The sequence below is a fragment of the Hyperolius riggenbachi genome, chromosome 8, assembly GCF_040937935.1.
Source record: "Hyperolius riggenbachi isolate aHypRig1 chromosome 8, aHypRig1.pri, whole genome shotgun sequence".
NCBI lineage: Eukaryota > Metazoa > Chordata > Amphibia > Anura > Hyperoliidae > Hyperolius > Hyperolius riggenbachi.
Window position 1 is genome coordinate 174023825 of NC_090653.1, and position 18420 is coordinate 174042244.

The 18420-nt window shown below is 41.3% G+C and overlaps 1 protein-coding gene across 2 annotated transcripts in view; it reads left to right on the forward strand.

The window, feature by feature from the left end:
* LOC137527191 (heat shock factor protein 3-like) overlaps positions 1-18420 on the forward strand; it is a 167631-nt gene that overhangs the window by 130587 nt on the left and 18624 nt on the right. For both annotated transcript variants that reach the window (XM_068247672.1, XM_068247673.1), the window contains exon 9: positions 1053-1253. In XM_068247672.1, coding sequence (XP_068103773.1) covers positions 1053-1253 — 201 coding nt within the window. The remainder of the gene's footprint in view (positions 1-1052; positions 1254-18420) is intronic.

The window sequence follows — 18420 nt, forward strand, 5'->3', positions numbered from 1 at the left end:
GTAATGGTTGCATCTAATTTGTCATTGTTCCAACTGAATACATTCTGCATTAAATCTAAAGTATTAAATATCCTTGATTATCCCTTACTTTTATTCAGTATCACACTTGTTGACTGGAAAGTTCATATTTCTCATGTCGCCCTTTAGGATGGCTTTACCAGAGAGATACCTAGCTCTGCCCATAGGAAACATGGCCAAAATCTTTTAAAGCAGACCTTAACTCAGGACTTCCCCTCTGCTCCAAAAGATAAGCAACAGCATAATGACCTTTAAAGAAAAACATTTCTTTGTCACAGCTGATACACATCCTGAAATAAATCCGCATTGTTTCTACTTCCTGCTTTCATGGAAGCAGACATATTGTTAACATCCTGTGCTTTCAAATTAGATATCTGACTGCCATGGGGAGGGATCAAATTACAACTTGTGATTAGACACAGATGAGGAGGGATTAGACAGGCTAAACTCTCTAAATACATATGGGGTGCATTTCTCTCTGTTTTCCTTCTGTACTGTGCAAGAGTTCAGGTCCACTTTGTTTAGGCTCTTAGGGAGTAGAAAGCGTGTCGCTCAGAATCGTCCTGCAGAACTGCTCATGGTTAAAGGTTGTCAGTTTCTTAGGGCATTGAAGGTCTAAACTACAGTAGTCACTCAAAAGATTTACTCTATCCGGAAATTATTTTCCTCTTGGTACGACACCAATCATACCTCAGCTAGCCATGCTTGGACTTCAGTACTTTGAAAGTACAAATTGCTGCACTCTGTTTTACTAGACAATTTTTTATCCAGAGATCCCCTCGTCATTGTTTGTGGGGGCTGTTTCTAAAACTAAGCAGGTGGTTCCCTAAATTGGGCTTTATCTGGCACTACCCTGTGGAAGTCCTTTCAAGCCAAAAGTTAGTGTTTGGAAGAAAAGTACTACAGATGATGCTTGTAGCCTTGTTTACTGTGGGCAAAGCTATGCATCTCTCAGGTAAGGCTTTCCTGGAGAACTCTTAAAAATACGGTTACTGGTAAGTCTAACAGGGATTCTTTTTTTAATTCTTCCACAGTGATGTAGTTCAGGAGATTGTCATTGATGATTCGCTTCTGCACACACTCGATGTTCAAGGGGTGAATACCAACAGCTCCTCTGGAGAAGAGCAAATGGCATTGGATGTATTACAAGCAAATACTTCTGAAGATCCAGATAAAGTAATAAGCTCTATTCTCAGTGAGAACAATACAGTCAGCAGCAGTAATTTATTAGAACGGTAAGCATGACCTTTCATGTGAGAATAGCAATAACTTTACATATTTACCTTTTGAATTAATAACATTTTATGGAGAATTTATTTTCTATCATGCGCTTGCTTTCTATAAGCCGTCACACCAAATGCTGGGTGACTTGTAGTTTTCCGGTGTTTAAACAGATTACCAGTGACTACCACCACATCAACCAAGCGATTAGTATCTATATTGAATCACAGGAATTTTAAAAAAGTGGTCAAAAAGAATACTCACAAAAACAATACTCCAATCGTGGGTCCCTATAACAAGGACCCTCCAGATGTAACTCACATCAAGCGTACATGGAATACGCTATCTGTTACACTGAATTGCAGATGAGAACATTGTCCAGTCTCTGTTCCTTACCGGTTTCTGCGTTACACAGTCATCAGGGGATAAACAGAGACTGAGCTAAAGTTAAGGCAATATATAGATAATAACAAGAGAAATGATAACAAGGTGACCACTCCTCTGATAATATGGCAACAGAGACCGCAAGAAAATTAGGAGTTTTTAGGTCCACAATCTATAACACAGTGATTATAACCCGCAACTTTCAAGTACAGTTCTAAACAAATATGACACTCAATAAAACCCCATATGTCACGTCGATATGCAGTGTAATGCTTTAGGCACATTTTGCAATCTATACAAGAGTCACTTCTTCAGAGGCAAACAATTAGAGTTCAAAGGTCGTGACATGAAGCAATTAAGAACACCATCCGAAAGGGTAACATAGAGTATGTATAAAATCCTCCATATGCATCAGATATCCATTTCATCAAACACATTGAACAAGTAAACATTTACTCAGCATAATCACTGAGCTGGTAAATGTATATAATGTAGCTAGGTTGCAAACAGCAATCCCTGGCCAGGTGGCCAGTAGGTGTAAATGAATGTCCAGGGTAAGGGTGATGTCAAACAAATGGAGACTGTCTGATATGGACAGCATGGCTGTAATGAGCAAGTGCTGCAATATATAGATCAGTTCACTTACAGTCTGTCCCAGCATCTGCAGAAGGCAGCGCATCGGAGATGCCTGAGTCTGCTCCTCCAATGCTGTCAACTACACTTCTTCCAAACAGCACTGCTACAGGCTCCCTCAACCTTTCTAACTTTCCTCATCAGTCGGTCACATCTGGTGAGATGCCGGCACCAACACAGAAAACTGCACCAACCGGCAGCTCAGAGGCAACCTCAGCATTTAATACCAGTAGTAGCATTAGCACCTACACCAGCAGCCACACCAGAGGCATCGTGTTTGTTAGTGTAGCTAGTGGGACAGCATAGAGTAGTGTAGGGTGTTTAGTGTAGCTCGTGGGGTAGCAGGGATTAATGTAGCTGGTGGGGCAGCAGGGGTTAGTGTAGGGTAATTACAGAACTTAGTGTAGCTGTTGGTGCAGCAGGCGTTAGTGTAGATGGGCAGTGAAGCTTAGATAGAGAAAGCTTGGAGTGGAGAAGATCCACAAGATGCCCCTGCACCATGGACGCACCAAGCTTGGTATATTTTCCCCTGGTGCATCTTATGGTCCAAAAAACTGTATGCACATTTCAGATTTCAAATAATCGGTATCCCAATATACCATAGTATATACAGTGGGATGCTAAAGTTTGGGCAACATTGTTAATCGTCATGATTTTCCTGTATAAATCATTGTTTGTTACGATAAACAAAAAGTCAGTTAAATATATCATATAGGAGACACACACACAGTGATATTTGAAAAGTGAAATTAAGTTTATTGGATGTACAGAAAGTGTGCAATAATTGCTTAAACAAAATTAGACAGGTGCATAAATTTGGGCACCCCAAAAAACAAATGAAATCAATATTTAGTAAATCCTCCTTTTGCTGAAATTTCTGCCTCTAAATGCATCCTGTAGGTTCCAATGAGTGTCTGGATTCTGGTTGAAGGTATTTTGAACCATTCCTTTTTACAAAACATCTCTAGCTCATTCAGGTTTGGTGGCGTCCGAGCATGGACAGCTCTATTTAACTCACACCACACATTTTAAATTATATTCCGGTCTGGGGACTGAGAGGGACTCCAGAACATTGTACTTGTTCCTCTGCATGAATGCCCTAGTGGATTTTGAGCAGTGTTTAGGGTCGTTGTCTAGTTGAAAGATCCATCTCCGGCTTAGCTTCAGCTTTGTCACTGATTCCTGGATATTGGTCTCCAGAATCTGCTGATACTGAGTGGAATCCATGCGTCCCTCAACTTTGAAAAGATTCTCAGTCCCTGCACTGGCCACACAGCCCCACAGCATGATGGAACCACCACCATATTTTACTGTAGGTAGCAGGTGTTTTTCTGTAAATGCTGTTGTTTTTCCTCCATGCATAATGCCCCTTGTTATGCCTAAATAATTCAATTTTAGTTTTTCCAGTAACCCTCCAGGACAGGTAAACTACGGGATTTGACCCCTCCCAGGAAACGGTAAACATCCACTTGATCTCTCTATAAGTTCATATCCCCCATAGGTGTCCGGCAGTATGGATGTTTCCTGTTTCCTGGAACAGGTCTCTGTAGGAATGCCTGAATCCTGGAGAGCCTGGGTGGCTTAGGGCTGTTTGAAGGCATGCTGCCGGATGGAGGCTCACTGCTGAAGGGAATGTATAGTGTGCGGAGACAGGGTGGCTTACCTCTTCAAACCGCATGATTGCTGAGGACTGCGGTGAAGAGAAGGCTTCGGCGAAGACGCTGTCTGCAGAGGCGGCTGGCTCGGTGGTGTGCGTTAAGTATAGAGCGGTAGGCAGGAGGCCGTATGCGGAAATTCCTTCAGTTAAGATGGCGGCACGGACGGTTCCGGTGTTGCTCTGACGTCACTGCTGCCCGCCAGGATAGAAGAGCCGCAGCGTCTGGGCGTCCTCTCTCACTAATCCGGAGTGCATGTGAGAGATGGACGCTGCGCAGGAGGCCGGTGATCCGAGGCAGGAGGCCAAAAAGGATCCCAAACCGGACAAACCTGAGGGGGAAACCACTAAGCAGGATGCAGGAGCGGTGAGGCATGTGGTGGTTACTTCTTGGCAGCTAGCCTTAGCTGCGTGCATAGTTGTACATGCATCTTGTATAGGCATATGTTGCAACTGTTAGTTTTGACAATGGGTATGTTTTTTTTTCTGTCTGTTTTTTACAGAGCAATACAACTGATAGATATTCCACCAGGATACTGCGCTCCCAATTTCACTAGATCCTTATTCCAGAGATGTCACTCAGAGAAAAGACAGAAAATACCATAGCGTAATACTGTTTAAAATATATTCCCTCTTTCCACAACACCCAGTGCTGTAACCAATGCCTATATATATATATATATGCACCAGCGTACAGGGTCTCGCAGGTCCTCACCATATACTGTGGCTGCCAAATCACAGACAGCTGCAATCGCTTCCAAACAACACCAAGTGCAAAACTCTCCTTAGTACATCCAGGTGTCCCAGCACCAACATATGTGGACTCTCACCTTCTTAAAATGCCGTCCAGGTTATACAGCACATGCACCTGTTTTTTTTCTCCTCTGTGGCAAACTTCCAGCAGATGGATCCTCACCAGAGCAATCTATCCATACCACCTATCAAACTGAATAGCCTCTCATAGCGTAAAAACCTACTTTTATTTAAAAAATTAAAACGTAGTGCACTCACTTGCACATCAGCCCCTGATGAGTGCGCATGCACAAAACGCGTAGGGCGGAGCTAAGGGCGTGGAGAGTTGGCGTGGAGGAAATCGATCTTATACTATGCTTGTATATACTTGGGACATGTGAGTGCACTACGTTTTTAATTTTTTAAATGTATGTTTTTACGCTATGAGAGGCTCTTCAGTTTGATAGGTGGTATGGATAGATTGCTCTGATGAGGATCCATCTGCTGGAAGTTTGCCACGGAGGAGAAAAAAAACAGGCGCATGTGCTGTCTTATAACCTGGACGGCAGTTTAAGAAGGTGAGAGTCCACATATGTTGGTGCTGGGACACCTGGATGTACTAAGGAGAGTTTTGCACTTGGTGTTGTTTGGAAGCGATTGCAGCTGTTTGTGATTTGGCAGCCACAGTATATGGTGAGGACCTGTGAGACCCTGTACGCTGGTGTGTGTATATGTATATATTTTTATATATATGTATATGTATATATATATATGTATATATATATATGTATATGTGTATATATATATATATATGTGTGTGTATATATATATATATATATATATATATATATATATGTATGTATATGTGTATATATATATATATATATATATATATGTATGTATATGTGTATATATATATATATATATATATATGTATATGTGTAGTATATGTATGTATATGTGTATATATATATATATATATATATGCATTGGTTACAGCACTGGGTGTTGTGGAAAGAGGGAATATATTTTAAACCGTATTACGCTATGGTATTTTCTGTCTTTTCTCTGAGTGACATCTCTGGAATAAGGATCTAGTGAAATTGGGGTCGCAGTATCCTGGTGGAATATTTGGATTACATCGTATGCTTGATGACTGATGCTGCGATCCAAAGGACTGTTGTTTTAGCTAAGTAAAAGAACTCAAGTTATTATAATTGGGACATTTTTGAGTGAGCGCACAGATACATTGTATATTGTTAATTCAACTGATAGGCCCAGGTCAAAACATTGCCCTGCTTGTAATTTAGAACTTCCACATGGCTGGGTTAAAACTTTGTCAAGCTTGTATTATAACCATACTCAATCAGGAATCAGCTACATCTTATAAATACTTAATGAGTTCTATGAGAAATGAAATGACTTAATCAAATATAGCTTTTAGGGAAACAATGGCTGTATCAGTCACACAAGCACCTGTGATTAATGTGGTTCCTGATAATGCTTCAGTTCCTATCAGGGCTGTGGAGTTGGAGTCAGAGTTGGAGTCGGAGCCGTGGTTTCAGGAACTGAGGAGTCGGCGTCGCATGATTTTTGTACAAAATCCACAGCCCTGTTAAGTATTAGATTAAGAAGTCGGAGTCGAGGAGTCGGAGTCTGAGCAATTTTGGGTACCCGGAGTTGGAGTCGGAGTCATGGTTTCTAAAACTGAGGTGTTGGAGTCGGAAGATTTTTGTACTGACTCCACAGCCCTGGTTCCTATCAATGTGGAAGCCAATATATCTGCACCTGCTGTAGTGGTTACGACTCCGCCGGTAGTCAGTGATACACCTGTTTCTGTGTCAGAAGAGATTGCTAGTAATGTGTCTGCTGAACCAGTACATAGAAAGGCATCTGCTAAAACCAATAGGCAAGTGTTGTCTGATTCAGAACCAGAGGAAGTTGAAATGGATAATATTTCTGATTCGGATGATGAGGAAGAGGATGCAGAATTAAATGCTGATAAGCCGGCAAGATTTAAGTTTGCATGGAGTGAAACTGAAGAGCTTTTAAAAGCAATATATGATGCTCTAGACTTAAAAGCGGACTAGCCACAAATGGCTTCTGTGCATGGCAAATTATATGCAGGAATGGAGGGAGACCAACCATTAGTATTTCCTGTACATACCTCTACAAAGAGTATGATTAATAATCAATGGAAGAATCCAGACAGGTTTTCTTATCTAGGGGGTTCAAACGAAGATTTCCATTTGCAGAGGAAGATAGCAAACACTGGAATAAGTGTCCCAAGCTGGATGCTGCTTTTTCTCAAGTGAACCGTGAAAATGAATTAGCTTTTGAGGATGTAGGGAATCTTAAAAAGCCTTCCGATAAGAAAGTGGAGTTTGTTTTAAAGGAAACTTGGACGGCTATTGGTGTAAATTTTCGGCCTGCAGCAGCAACGACTGTAGTTGCCAGCACTTTGAATTTGTGGATGCGGCAGGTCGAAAGGCACATAAAGATCGGTTCAAGTAAAAAAGTGATTTTGAATTCTTTCATGGTAAAGTTTAAAGCTATTCACTTTATAATTGATGCAGCTTCTGAGTCGTGTTTTATGAAAGGATAAAACATGTCAGGTTCAGAATGGAATCAATCTACACGGTTCGGAAGCGTTTCTTAGGTTCACAATAAGGAACGAAAACGGAATGCAGCACTTCCAATTCCGTTGCCTCCCATTTGGAATAAAATCGGCACCGCAAATTTTTACGAAAGACATTGTGGAAATCGTGGCCAAGCTTCACAGGAAAGGAATTATGCTTATTCCTTACCTGGATGATTTATTGGTTCAAGCAGATTCAATACACAAATTAGTGCGTCACAAAGAAATAGTGATGGCAGAATAAAAAAAAGCAGGATGGGTGGTCAGCGTCGAAAAGTCGCAGATGCAACCATCTCAAATTATCCAGTTCCTAAAAGAATTCTAATAAATTCAGTGGAACAGAGAATATTTCTACCAGAACAGAAAAGGGTAAAAGTTGTACAGGAAGTAGAAAAATTCAGATTCCTAACAATATCAATACGGGAAACAATGAGGCTACTGGGTCTATTAACTTCCTTGGCTCCAGCAATCCAGTGGGCAATGCTGCACACGAGAATACTACAAATGTGGATTTAAAAAAATTGGTGAAAGACTATACAGACGGTAGACCGAATTGTGGAAATATCAGATCAAGTGAAATTATCTCTACAGTGGTGGTTGAACAACCAGGTTCTATTTCAGGGGAGACCGTGGCAGTTTCCAACAGAAATAGTGTTCACAACGGACGCAATCATGTTAGGTTGGGGAGCACATGTACAAAAATTCGAAAAACAAGGTCTTTGGGATCAGCGTTTGAAAAATCAATCCTCAAATTACAGAGAAATGATGGGGGTAAAATTATCTCTCATGGCAACAATGCATTTACTGAGAAACAGTCATATTCAGTTGAGAACAGACAATGCAACGGTAGTGGCATACGTGAACCGACATGGAGGAACAAAATCGTTCAAGTTACAAAATTTAGCGTTAGAGATTCTAGCACTAGCAGAAGAAAATTTGAAATCTCTGACAGCTGTGCATCTGAAGGGATCAATGAACAATCTAGCAGATTTCCTCAGTCGGACTCGAACATGGAGTGGACTTTAACCACTTGAGGACCGTGGGCTTTACCCCCCTTAAGGACCAGGCACTTTTTTTCCATTCAGACCACTGCAGCTTTCACTGTTTATTGCTCGCTCATACAACCTACCACCTAAATGAGTTTTGGCTCCTTTTCTTGTCACTAATAAAGCTTTCCTTTGGTGCTATTTGATTGCTGCTGCGGTTTTTACTTTTTACTATATTCATCAAAAAAGACATGAATTTTGTCAAAAAAAATGTTTTTTTTTTTACTTTCTGTGCTGACATTTTTCAAATAAAGTAAAATTTCTGTATACATGCAGCACGAAAAAAAATGTGGACAAACATGTTTTTGATTAAAAAAAAAAAACCCATTCAGTCTATATTTATTGGTTTGGGTAAAAGTTATAGCGTTTACAAACTATGGTGCAAAAAGTGAATTTTCCCATTTTAAAGCATCTCTGACTTTTCTGACCCCCTGTCATGTTTCATGAGGGGCTAGAATTCCAGGATAGTATAAACACCCCCCAAATAACCCCATTTTGGAAAGAAGACATCCCAAAGTATTCACTAAGAGGCATAGTGAGTTCATAGAAGATTTTATTTTTTGTCACAAGTTAGCGGAAAATGACAGTTTGTGACAAGAAAAAAAAAAAGTTTCCTTTTCTGCTAACTTGTGACAAAAAAAATGAAATCTGCCACGGACTCACCATGCCCCTCTCTGAATACCTTGAAGTGTCTACTTTCCAAAATGGGGTCATTTGTGGGGTGTGTTTACTGTCCTGGTATTTTGGGGGGTGCTAATTTGTAAGCACCCCTGTAAAGCCTAAAAGTGCTCATTGGACTTTGGGCCCCTTAGCGCAGTTAGGCTGCAAAAAAGTGCCACACATGTGGTATTGCCGTACTCAGGAGAAGTAGTATAATGTGCTTTGGGGTGTATTTTTACACATACCCATGCTGGGTGGGAGAAATATCTCTGTAAATGACAATTGTTTGATTTTATTTTTTTTTACACACAATTGTCCATTTACAGAGATATTTCTCCCACTCAGCATGGGTATGTGTAAAAATACACCCCAAAACACATTATACTACTTCTGAGTACGGCGATACCACATGTGTGGCACTTTTTTGCACCCTAACTGCGCTAAGGGGCCCAAAGTCCAATGAGTACCTTTAGGATTTCACAGGTCATTTTTGTTTCAAGACTACTCCTTTTTTTTGTCACAAGTTAGCGAAATTGATTTTAATAGTTTTTTTTTTCACAAAGTGTCATTTTCCGCTAACTTGTGACAAAAAATAAAATCTTCTATGAACTCACCATACTCCTAACGGAATACCTTGGGGTGTCTTCTTTCTAAAATGGGGTCATTAGTGGGGTTCCTATACTGCCCTGGCATTTTAGGGGCCCTAAACCAAGAGGAGTAGCCTTGATACCAAATGTCGCAAAATGACCTATGAAATCCTAAAGGTACTCATTGGACTTTGGGCCCCTTAGCGTACTTAGGGTGTAAAAAAGTGCCACACATGTGGTACCGCCGTACTCAGGAGAAGTAGTATAATGTGTTTTGGGGTGTATTTTTACACATACCCATGCTGGGTGAGAGAAATATCTCTGTAAATGACAATTGTTTGATTTTTTTTTACACACAATTGTCCATTTACAGAGATATTTCTCCCACCCAGCATGGGTATGTGTAAAAATACATCCCAAAACACATTATACTACTTTTCCTGAGTACGGCGGTACCACATGTGTGACACTTTTTTGCAGCCTAGGTGCGCTAAGGGGCCCAACGTCCTATTCACAGGTCATTTTGAGGCATTTGTTTTCTAGACTACTCCTCACGTTTTAGGGCCCCTAAAATGCCAGGGCAGCATAGGAACCCCACAAGTGACCCCATTTTAGAAAGAAGACACCCCAAGGTATTCCGTTAGGTGTATGGCGAGTTCATAGAAGATTTTATTTTTTGTCACAAGTTAGTGAAAAATGACACTTTGTGAAAAAAAAAACAATAAAAATCAGTTTCCGCTAACTTTTGACAAAAAAATAAAATCTTCTATGAACTTGTCATACACCTAACAGAATACCTTGGGGTGTCTTTTTTTCTAAAATGGGGTCACTTGTGGGGTTCCTATACCGCCCTGGCATTTTACGGGCCCAAAACCGTGAGTAGTCTGGAAACCAAATGTCTCAAAATGACTGTTCAGGGGTATAAGCATCTGCAAATTTTGATGACAGGTGGTCTATGAGGGGGCGAATTTTGTGGAACCGGTCATAAGCAGGGTGGCCTTTTAGATGACAGGTTGTATTGGGCCTGATCTGATGGATAGGAGTGCTAGGGGGGTGACAGGAGGTGATTGATGGGTGTCTCAGGGGGTGGTTAGAGGGGAAAAAAGATGCAATCAATGCACTGGGGAGGTGATCGGAAGGGGGTCTGAGGGGGATCTGAGGGTTTGGCCGAGTGATCAGGAGCCCACACGGGGCAAATTATGGCCTGATCTGATGGGTAGGTGTGCTAGGGGGGTGACAGGAGGTGATTGATGGGTGTCTCAAGGTGTGATTAGAGGGGGGAATAGATGCAAGCAATGCACTGGTGAGGTGATCAGGGCTGGGGTTTGAGGGTGTGGGCGGGTGATTGAGTGCCCTAGGGGCAGATAGGGGTCTAATCTGATAGGTAGCAGTGACAGGGGGTGATTGATGGGTAATTAGTGGGTGTTTAGGGTAGAGAACAGATGTAAACACTGCACTTGGGAGGTGATCTGACGTCGGATCTGCGGGCGATCTAGTGGTGTGGGTGATCAGATTGCCCGCAAGGGGCAGGTTAGGGGCTGATTGATGGGTGGCAGTGACAGGGGGTGATTGACAGGTGATTGATAGGTGATCAGGGGGATAGATGCATACAGTACACAGGGGGGGGGGGTCTGGGGAGACTCTGAGGGGTGGGGGGGGGTGATCAGGAAGGAGCAGGGGGCAGTTTAGGGAATTTAAAAAAAAATAGCGTTGACAGGGAGTGATTGATGGGTGATTAGGGGGGTGATTGGGTGCAAACAGTGGTCTGGGGGGTGAACAGGGAGGGGGGTCTGAGGGGTGCTGTGGGCGATCAGGGGGCAGGGGGGGGGGAAATCAGTGTGCTTGGGTGCAGACTAGGGTGGCTGCAGCCTGCCCTGGTGGTCCATCGGACACTGGGACCACCAGGGCAGGATGCAGCCTGTATAATACACTTTGTATACATTACAAAGTGTATTATACACTTTGTATGCGGCGATCCGGGTGCTAGTAACCCGCCGACTCTTCCGAACAGCCGGCGGGTTACAGCGTGAGGGGGACGGAGCCAGTCCCCGGCGGCCGATCGCGTCACGAATGACGTGATCGCGCCGCCCATGCCCGTACAAGGACCACCGCCATTTGTACATACGGCGGTCCTTGCGGGGTCCACTTCCCGGCCGCCAATTGTATATACGGCGGTCGGGAAGTGGTTAAAGGGAACCTAAACAGAGAAGGATATGGATTTTCCCTTTTAAAATAATACCAGTTGCCTGACTCTCCTGCTGATCCTGTGTCTCTAATGCTATCAGCCACAGCCCCTCAACAAGCATACAGATCAGGTGCTCTGACTGAAGTCAGACTGGATTAGCTGCATGCATGTTTCAGGTGTGTGATTCAGCCACTACTGCAGTCAGAGATCAGCAGGACTGCCAGGCAACTGGTATTTTTTAAAAGGAAACCTCCATATCCCTCTCAGTTTAGGTTTCCTTTAAATATAGAGGTATTCAGATGGATAACCAAAATATGGGGAATACCAGAGATAGATTTATTTGCAAACAGGGAGAATGCTTTTGTGTCCTACCTGATCTTGCACCTCCATTACTGTGAACCCATGCTATGCATCTGAGTGAACCTAACTTGCCTAATCTCCATGCTCCATCCAGTGACTGACTAAGCATTACCTGGTACTCACACTGTGCTGTGTGATCTGGTTTTCTTGTATTCCTGTATTGTCATATTGCTGTATGTCACCCCTAAATATTGTCTGTAACCTAAATTAATGTTCAGCGCTGCGTAATATGTTGGCGCTTTATAAATTCAATAAATAATAATAATAATATTGCGAAGTGCAAGATGTTCTTTTCACTGAATGTGTTGGATCAACCGGTGGCGGTAGATGCACTAGCACAGAAGTGGGGGTTCAAGCTTGCATACGCGTTTCCACCTCTGAACATATTGCCTCTTGGTCTCAGAAAGATATGGAACTCAGACACGACAGTTATACTAATTGCACCCAATTGGGACAGTAGATCGTGGTTTCCGCTAATGTTGAAGATGAAAATTGCAGGACTGATGGTGTTACCAGTATCGGACAATTTAATCACAGTTCAAGGGGACAACATTCCTCAGGGCATAAAGTGGAATCTAGCGGCCTGGTTAGTGAAAGGTCTATCCTCAAGGGAAAAGGTCTATCAAACAGAGTGAAACTCTACTGAATAGTCGAAAGTTGAATACCCGTACAATTTATACTAAACCTATGGTTAAAGGAGTCTAGGTTTAAGTCTTCTGAAATAGGCTCAATTCTGGAGTTTTTGCAAAACGGTGTTGATAATGGTTTGGTCCTAAGCGCTATTGGGGTACAAATCTCTGCTTTATCGTTTTTTTTTAGACAAGCAGTTAGCAAATGATCCTTTAATTATTCGTTTTTTGAAGTCGGTAGGGCGGAAAAGGCCGGTTTGGGTGAAACCATTTCCTATGTTAAAAAGCAAACCGTAGCGATTGTAAAATCGCTAGCGGTTTGCGACTTTGCGATTCAGCCAGCGCAAACGCGCTGGTGGAAAAGGGCCCTTAGGGTTTCAGCGGTCCACAGCACCTTATTCCAAAATTAAGCTGGCTTGTCCAAATGTGCTTTAGCATACCTCAAGCGGTTCTGTTTGTGCTGTGGGTGGAGAAAAGGCTTCCTCTGCATACAGCATCTCCTTGTGTAAAGTGCGTCGAATGGTTGAACGATGCACAGTGACTCCATCTGCAGCAAGATTATGTTGTAGGTCTTTGATGCTGGTCTGTGGGTTGACTCTGACTGTTCTCACCATTCATCACTTCTGTTTATCCGAGATTTTTCTTGGTCTGCCACTTTGAGCCTTAACTTGAGCTGAGCCTGTGGTCTTTCATTTCCTCAATATGTTCCTAACTGTGGAAACGGACAGCTTAAATCTCTGGGACAGCTTTCTGTATCCTACCTCTAAACGATGATGGTGAGCAATCTTTGTCTTCAGGTCATTTGAGTTGTTTTGAGACTCCCATGTTGCTACTATTCAGAGAAATTTAAGAGGGAGGAAAACTTACAATTGATCCTCTTAAGTACTCTTTCTTATAATTGGATTCACCTGTGTATGTAGGTCAGGGGTCACTGAGCTTACCAAGCCAATTTGAGTTCCAATAATTATTTCTAAATGTTTTGGAATCAATAAAATGACAACAGTTCCCCAAATGTATGCACCTGCCTAATTTTATTTGAACAATTATTGCACACTTTTTGTAAATGCAATAAACTTCATTTCACTTCTCAAATCTCACTGTGTGTGTGTCTCCTATATCAGTGTTTCTCAACATTTTATTGGTATGTACCCCTTTTAAAGCCCAGTACTTTCCAAGTACCCCCTAGCATAGTAAACATTATCACAAGTACCCCTTGACAAATATATATTTAATTGTAGTACTTGATAATTGGTTCTAAACTATTTCCAAGCATTTATTATTGCTTTTAATCAGCTAAAATACTAATTTGGTGTTGTTTAAATAAGATTTATCATTTTCTAACACTCTAAAGTTGTTATTCTCGGTTAAGTATATGAAGCCCGAGTACCCCCTGGAACCATCAGAAGTACCCCCTGGGGTACGCGTACCACACGTTGAGAACCTAGGTCCTATATGATACATTTAACTGATTTTTTTTTTAACAACCAACCAACAATTTATACAGCAAAATCATGATGATTAACTAGGTTGCCCAAACTTTCGCATCCCACTGTAGACATGCCTTGTCTATACTTGGTTAAAAGAAGTGCTTATATACTTCCATTTTTCCATTTCCAAAGAGCAGGAGCTGCACACTATAATCAGTAGGGATTACCAATGAGATGCAAATAATTTCTCTTTGCATTCACATTTCATGTAAATTATGAGCAGCTTGAAACTAGACCATTCGGAATAATTTCCTGTATAAGATATGATCACTGCGCTCTCCCTCTTTTGTTATATGAACAGTATAAGAAATCCCCAGACTCACCAGATCCTCTGGTCAGAATGACCAGTCCTCGCATTCAGGGGTGTAGGCCCCTCTGTCGCCTCTTTGGCTCTCAGATGATGTTCTGTCCTTTCTCCATTGGTCCTATATCCCATGCAGTCCGGTAGAGGGGCAGAAAAGGCAAAAAAAAAAAAAAAGAGGACCCGCATCTAATAGTGCATTATTCCTTTTATTTTTAAAAAGTAGTTAAAAACAAGATGGTAGCGTTTCAGGTTTGGTGGCATAAATGTACACAGCATAGGCTGTGTGGCATTAATGTACATAGCATAGGCTGGTAAGGGGACCTAGCTCCCGGGTGGCTGCCTCGCTCACCGCCGCTGCATATAAAAAAACCCGCCCTGGGGATCACATTCAGTGCAGCTCTGCCTCCATTCGCCATCTATCAGCGGCAGATCTCTACCTCTCCCCTGCCCCTCTCAGCGAAGGAAGACTGAGAGGGTCATATTTATCTTAAGATTTGAGCTAGCCTCAAATCTATTTAAGATTTGTTTGCACCTCTGTAAAGATATACCCGGGTCTCTTAGTGTCAACAGGAGTTCATCATATGCCAGAGCTTTAATTTCATCGCTACTCGCCGTTATACCTTTTATTTTCTCATCGCTTTGGATACTATGAAGCAGGGGTTCAAGGCACAAGTTGAAGAGTCCGGGAGAAAGGGGGCAGCCCTGTCGCACCCCATTTAAGACAGAGAAGGCCCTGGAGACAAGAGAATTGACCATCACTTGGGCTTTTTGATTTTTGTACAACTTCTTAACTCTTTCAGTGAAGGAAGATTCTATACCAAAGTTTCCTAGGCAGCCCAATATAAAGTCATGTGAAATGCAATCAAACGCTTTTTCCGCGTCTATTGCTACCAATATTGCCTATTCCCTTTTTTATTTTACATGCTAATTGCTGTATATATATTTCCTGAATGTGCCTATTTCTCCTAAAGCCAGTTTGTTGTTTTCCAAATATTACCTCCAAGGCCTCCTCTAATCTGTGTGCTAATATACGTGAGTATAACTTGACATCAGTATTTATCAGATATGGGCCTATAATTTGCACAACAATGGGTCTCCTTACCATCCTTTGGAATAAGAGTATGGCGTTGTTTGTAGAGTCAGAAAAAGTGGAATCTTTTTCTATATTGATAACCATTCTGCAGAAAACAGGTGCCCATTTCTTGGAGAAGTGTTTATAAAATTCTGTGCAGAAGCTATCTGCTCCCGGACTCTTCCCCTTTGGGCCCCTATCCGCTGCTTCAATAAATTCTGCTTCAGCAATTGGACCATCCAGGACATCTCTAATGCTGGATACACACGGTGCATTCCCGCACTCGATTTCCCGCTCGATTCCCGTCGATTTGTTTATTTCCAACATCTCCGATTTGCATTTCAATGGATCGTTCGGTTGATTCGCATGTAAAGTATGCCAAATCAACCTAACTATCTATCGAAATGCAAATCGGACATGTTGGAAATAAACGAATCGACGGAATCGAGTGGGAAATCGAGTGCGGGAACGCACCGTGTGTATCCAGCATAAGGTCTGGGCTTATTTTAGGGAGATTAAGCTGGTCCAGAAAGGCACTTGGTGCCGTTGTTTCTAAGGTGTTTAAATTTATATAAAACCTTGTAAAAATCGACGAAGGCCTTGCCGATTCCCTCCTGATCATACACCTTATTACCCTTGTCGTCCGTAATTTTTTCTATAAATCTTGCTGATTTTTTTTATTTTTTTATTATATCTGCTAGAACTTTCCCTGGTTTATTTTTCCCTTTTTTTAAAATGTTTGCTTGAGGTCTTATAAAACTTTTTACAGTCGGAATCCCAGAGTTGATTTAGTTTGTTCCTTATTTTAAGAATATATATATCAGAAGCTCTTGATTGGACTTTATTTTCTTGTGTGCTTTTTCTGCTTTGGCCAATTCTTCTAATAAATTTGGGGTTTTTTTTCCCTTTTTTTTCTTTATTTTTCTTGCTTTTTTATACCAATGAGCACCCCCCTGATAACACGCTTCATTGTGTCCCATATGATCTCAGTAAGGAGCTCTGTGGTATAGTTATGATCCAAAAATTCTAGAATATTATTTTTAATTTTTTCTCTTACTTCCTCATCCTCTAACAGTTTAGGGTCTAATCTCCACCTTGATCTTTGTATATTCTTATTGGATAGTTTCACAGTTAACTGTACAGGGGCATGATCTGAAAAAGTAAAGTTACTGGACTGGACTCGATCACTTCAGACGTGGGTGTGTGATATGAGCCAGTAATCCATTCTTGAATAGCTTTTGTAGGCCGGAGAAAAATGTGTAGTCTTTATCTGAGGGGTTCTTTATCCGCCAGATGTCAATAAGTTTATAGGAGCGTATTACTACTTTTAATTTACTGAGGTTGCCTACCGGAATATGCCTAGTACCTTTTGAGCAGTCTAGTTCTGGATCCAGGGCTAAATTAAAATCACCACCCAATATAATAATTCCTCTTGTCATTTTAGCTAATTTTTTAAGGAACTTACATAGGTAACCTGTCTGCCCCTTGTTCGGTGCATATACATTTGCTATCGTGACTTGTACTCCCCTTACCCTCCCCAGCACAATTAGCCCTCTGGCTTCCTTGTCTCTATATATTTGTTCCGTAATGAAATCTAGCCCAGACTTTATTATAACAGCTACCCCACATCTTTTTTTCCTGTTGGTATTATTAGTAATCCATTCTCTATATCTTTTATCATAAAAAGAGGGAGTTTTGCCAGTTTTAAAATGGGTTTCTTGTATAAGTGCAATATCAATTTTTTTTTCTAACTAGTTAACCAGTTCACCCCCAAGGGTTTTTATCCTAACGGACCAGAGCAATTTTCAGTTGTCAGCGCTCCTCCCTTTTATTCCCTAATAACTTTATTACTACTTATCACAAGAAAATGATCTATACCTCGTTTTTTTCGCCACCAATTAGGCTTTCTGTGGATAGTACATTTTGCTAAGAATTTTTTTATTCTAAATGCATTTTAATGAGAAAAACAGAAAAAAAAAGAAAAAAAATCATTATTTCTCAGTGTTCAGCCTTTATAGTTTTAAAATTAAACATTCTCCTGTGGATAAAACAAACACGTTTTATTTGCCCAGTGGTCCCGATAATTAAACCGTTTAGATTATGTCCCTACCACAATGTATGGCGACAGTATATTATTTTGAAATATAAGTGGTTATTTTTCTGTTTGTTCTGGCCATAATTACAAGCCCCTATGTAATAAATTAAAATTAATTTCCCCCCATAAAATATAGAATAAAAAAAGCTGAGTCCCTAAGGCAACTATTTATTTATTTTTTTTAAGCTGATTTTTTTTTTACAAGTGTTTTTTTTGGGGGGGAGGGTTGGAAGTGTAATTTTATTAATGATGTGTATATACTTGAAAATGTATGTATTTTGTAAGTGTAATATACTTTTTGGCCACAAGATGGCGCTGGTGAACACTCATAGGACGTGTTCACTTTTTTTTTTTTTTTTTTTACACACTTTATTAAACTGTTACATTTCCTGTTTATGTGAATGGACGTAGCCGCTGTTCGCGGTCACGTCCATTCACTCCAGGCACTGCGATTGGGTAGAGGACTGTTCAGTCCTCTTCCCCAATCGCCCAGCACGGGATCCCGACGGTAATGGCGGCGGTAGCGGCGGACACACGGCGGTAGCAGCGGCGGGAATGCGCGACGTATTAAAACGTCATGTTGCTGTTAATAGAGGTAAGCATGACGTTTTAATACGTTAGGATGGCGGTAAATGGTTAATCTATAATTCTGCCTCCTTTTTTTGGCCGGAATTGGCGCCTTTGAGGTTGATAGTAATCAATTTTAATGAATCCA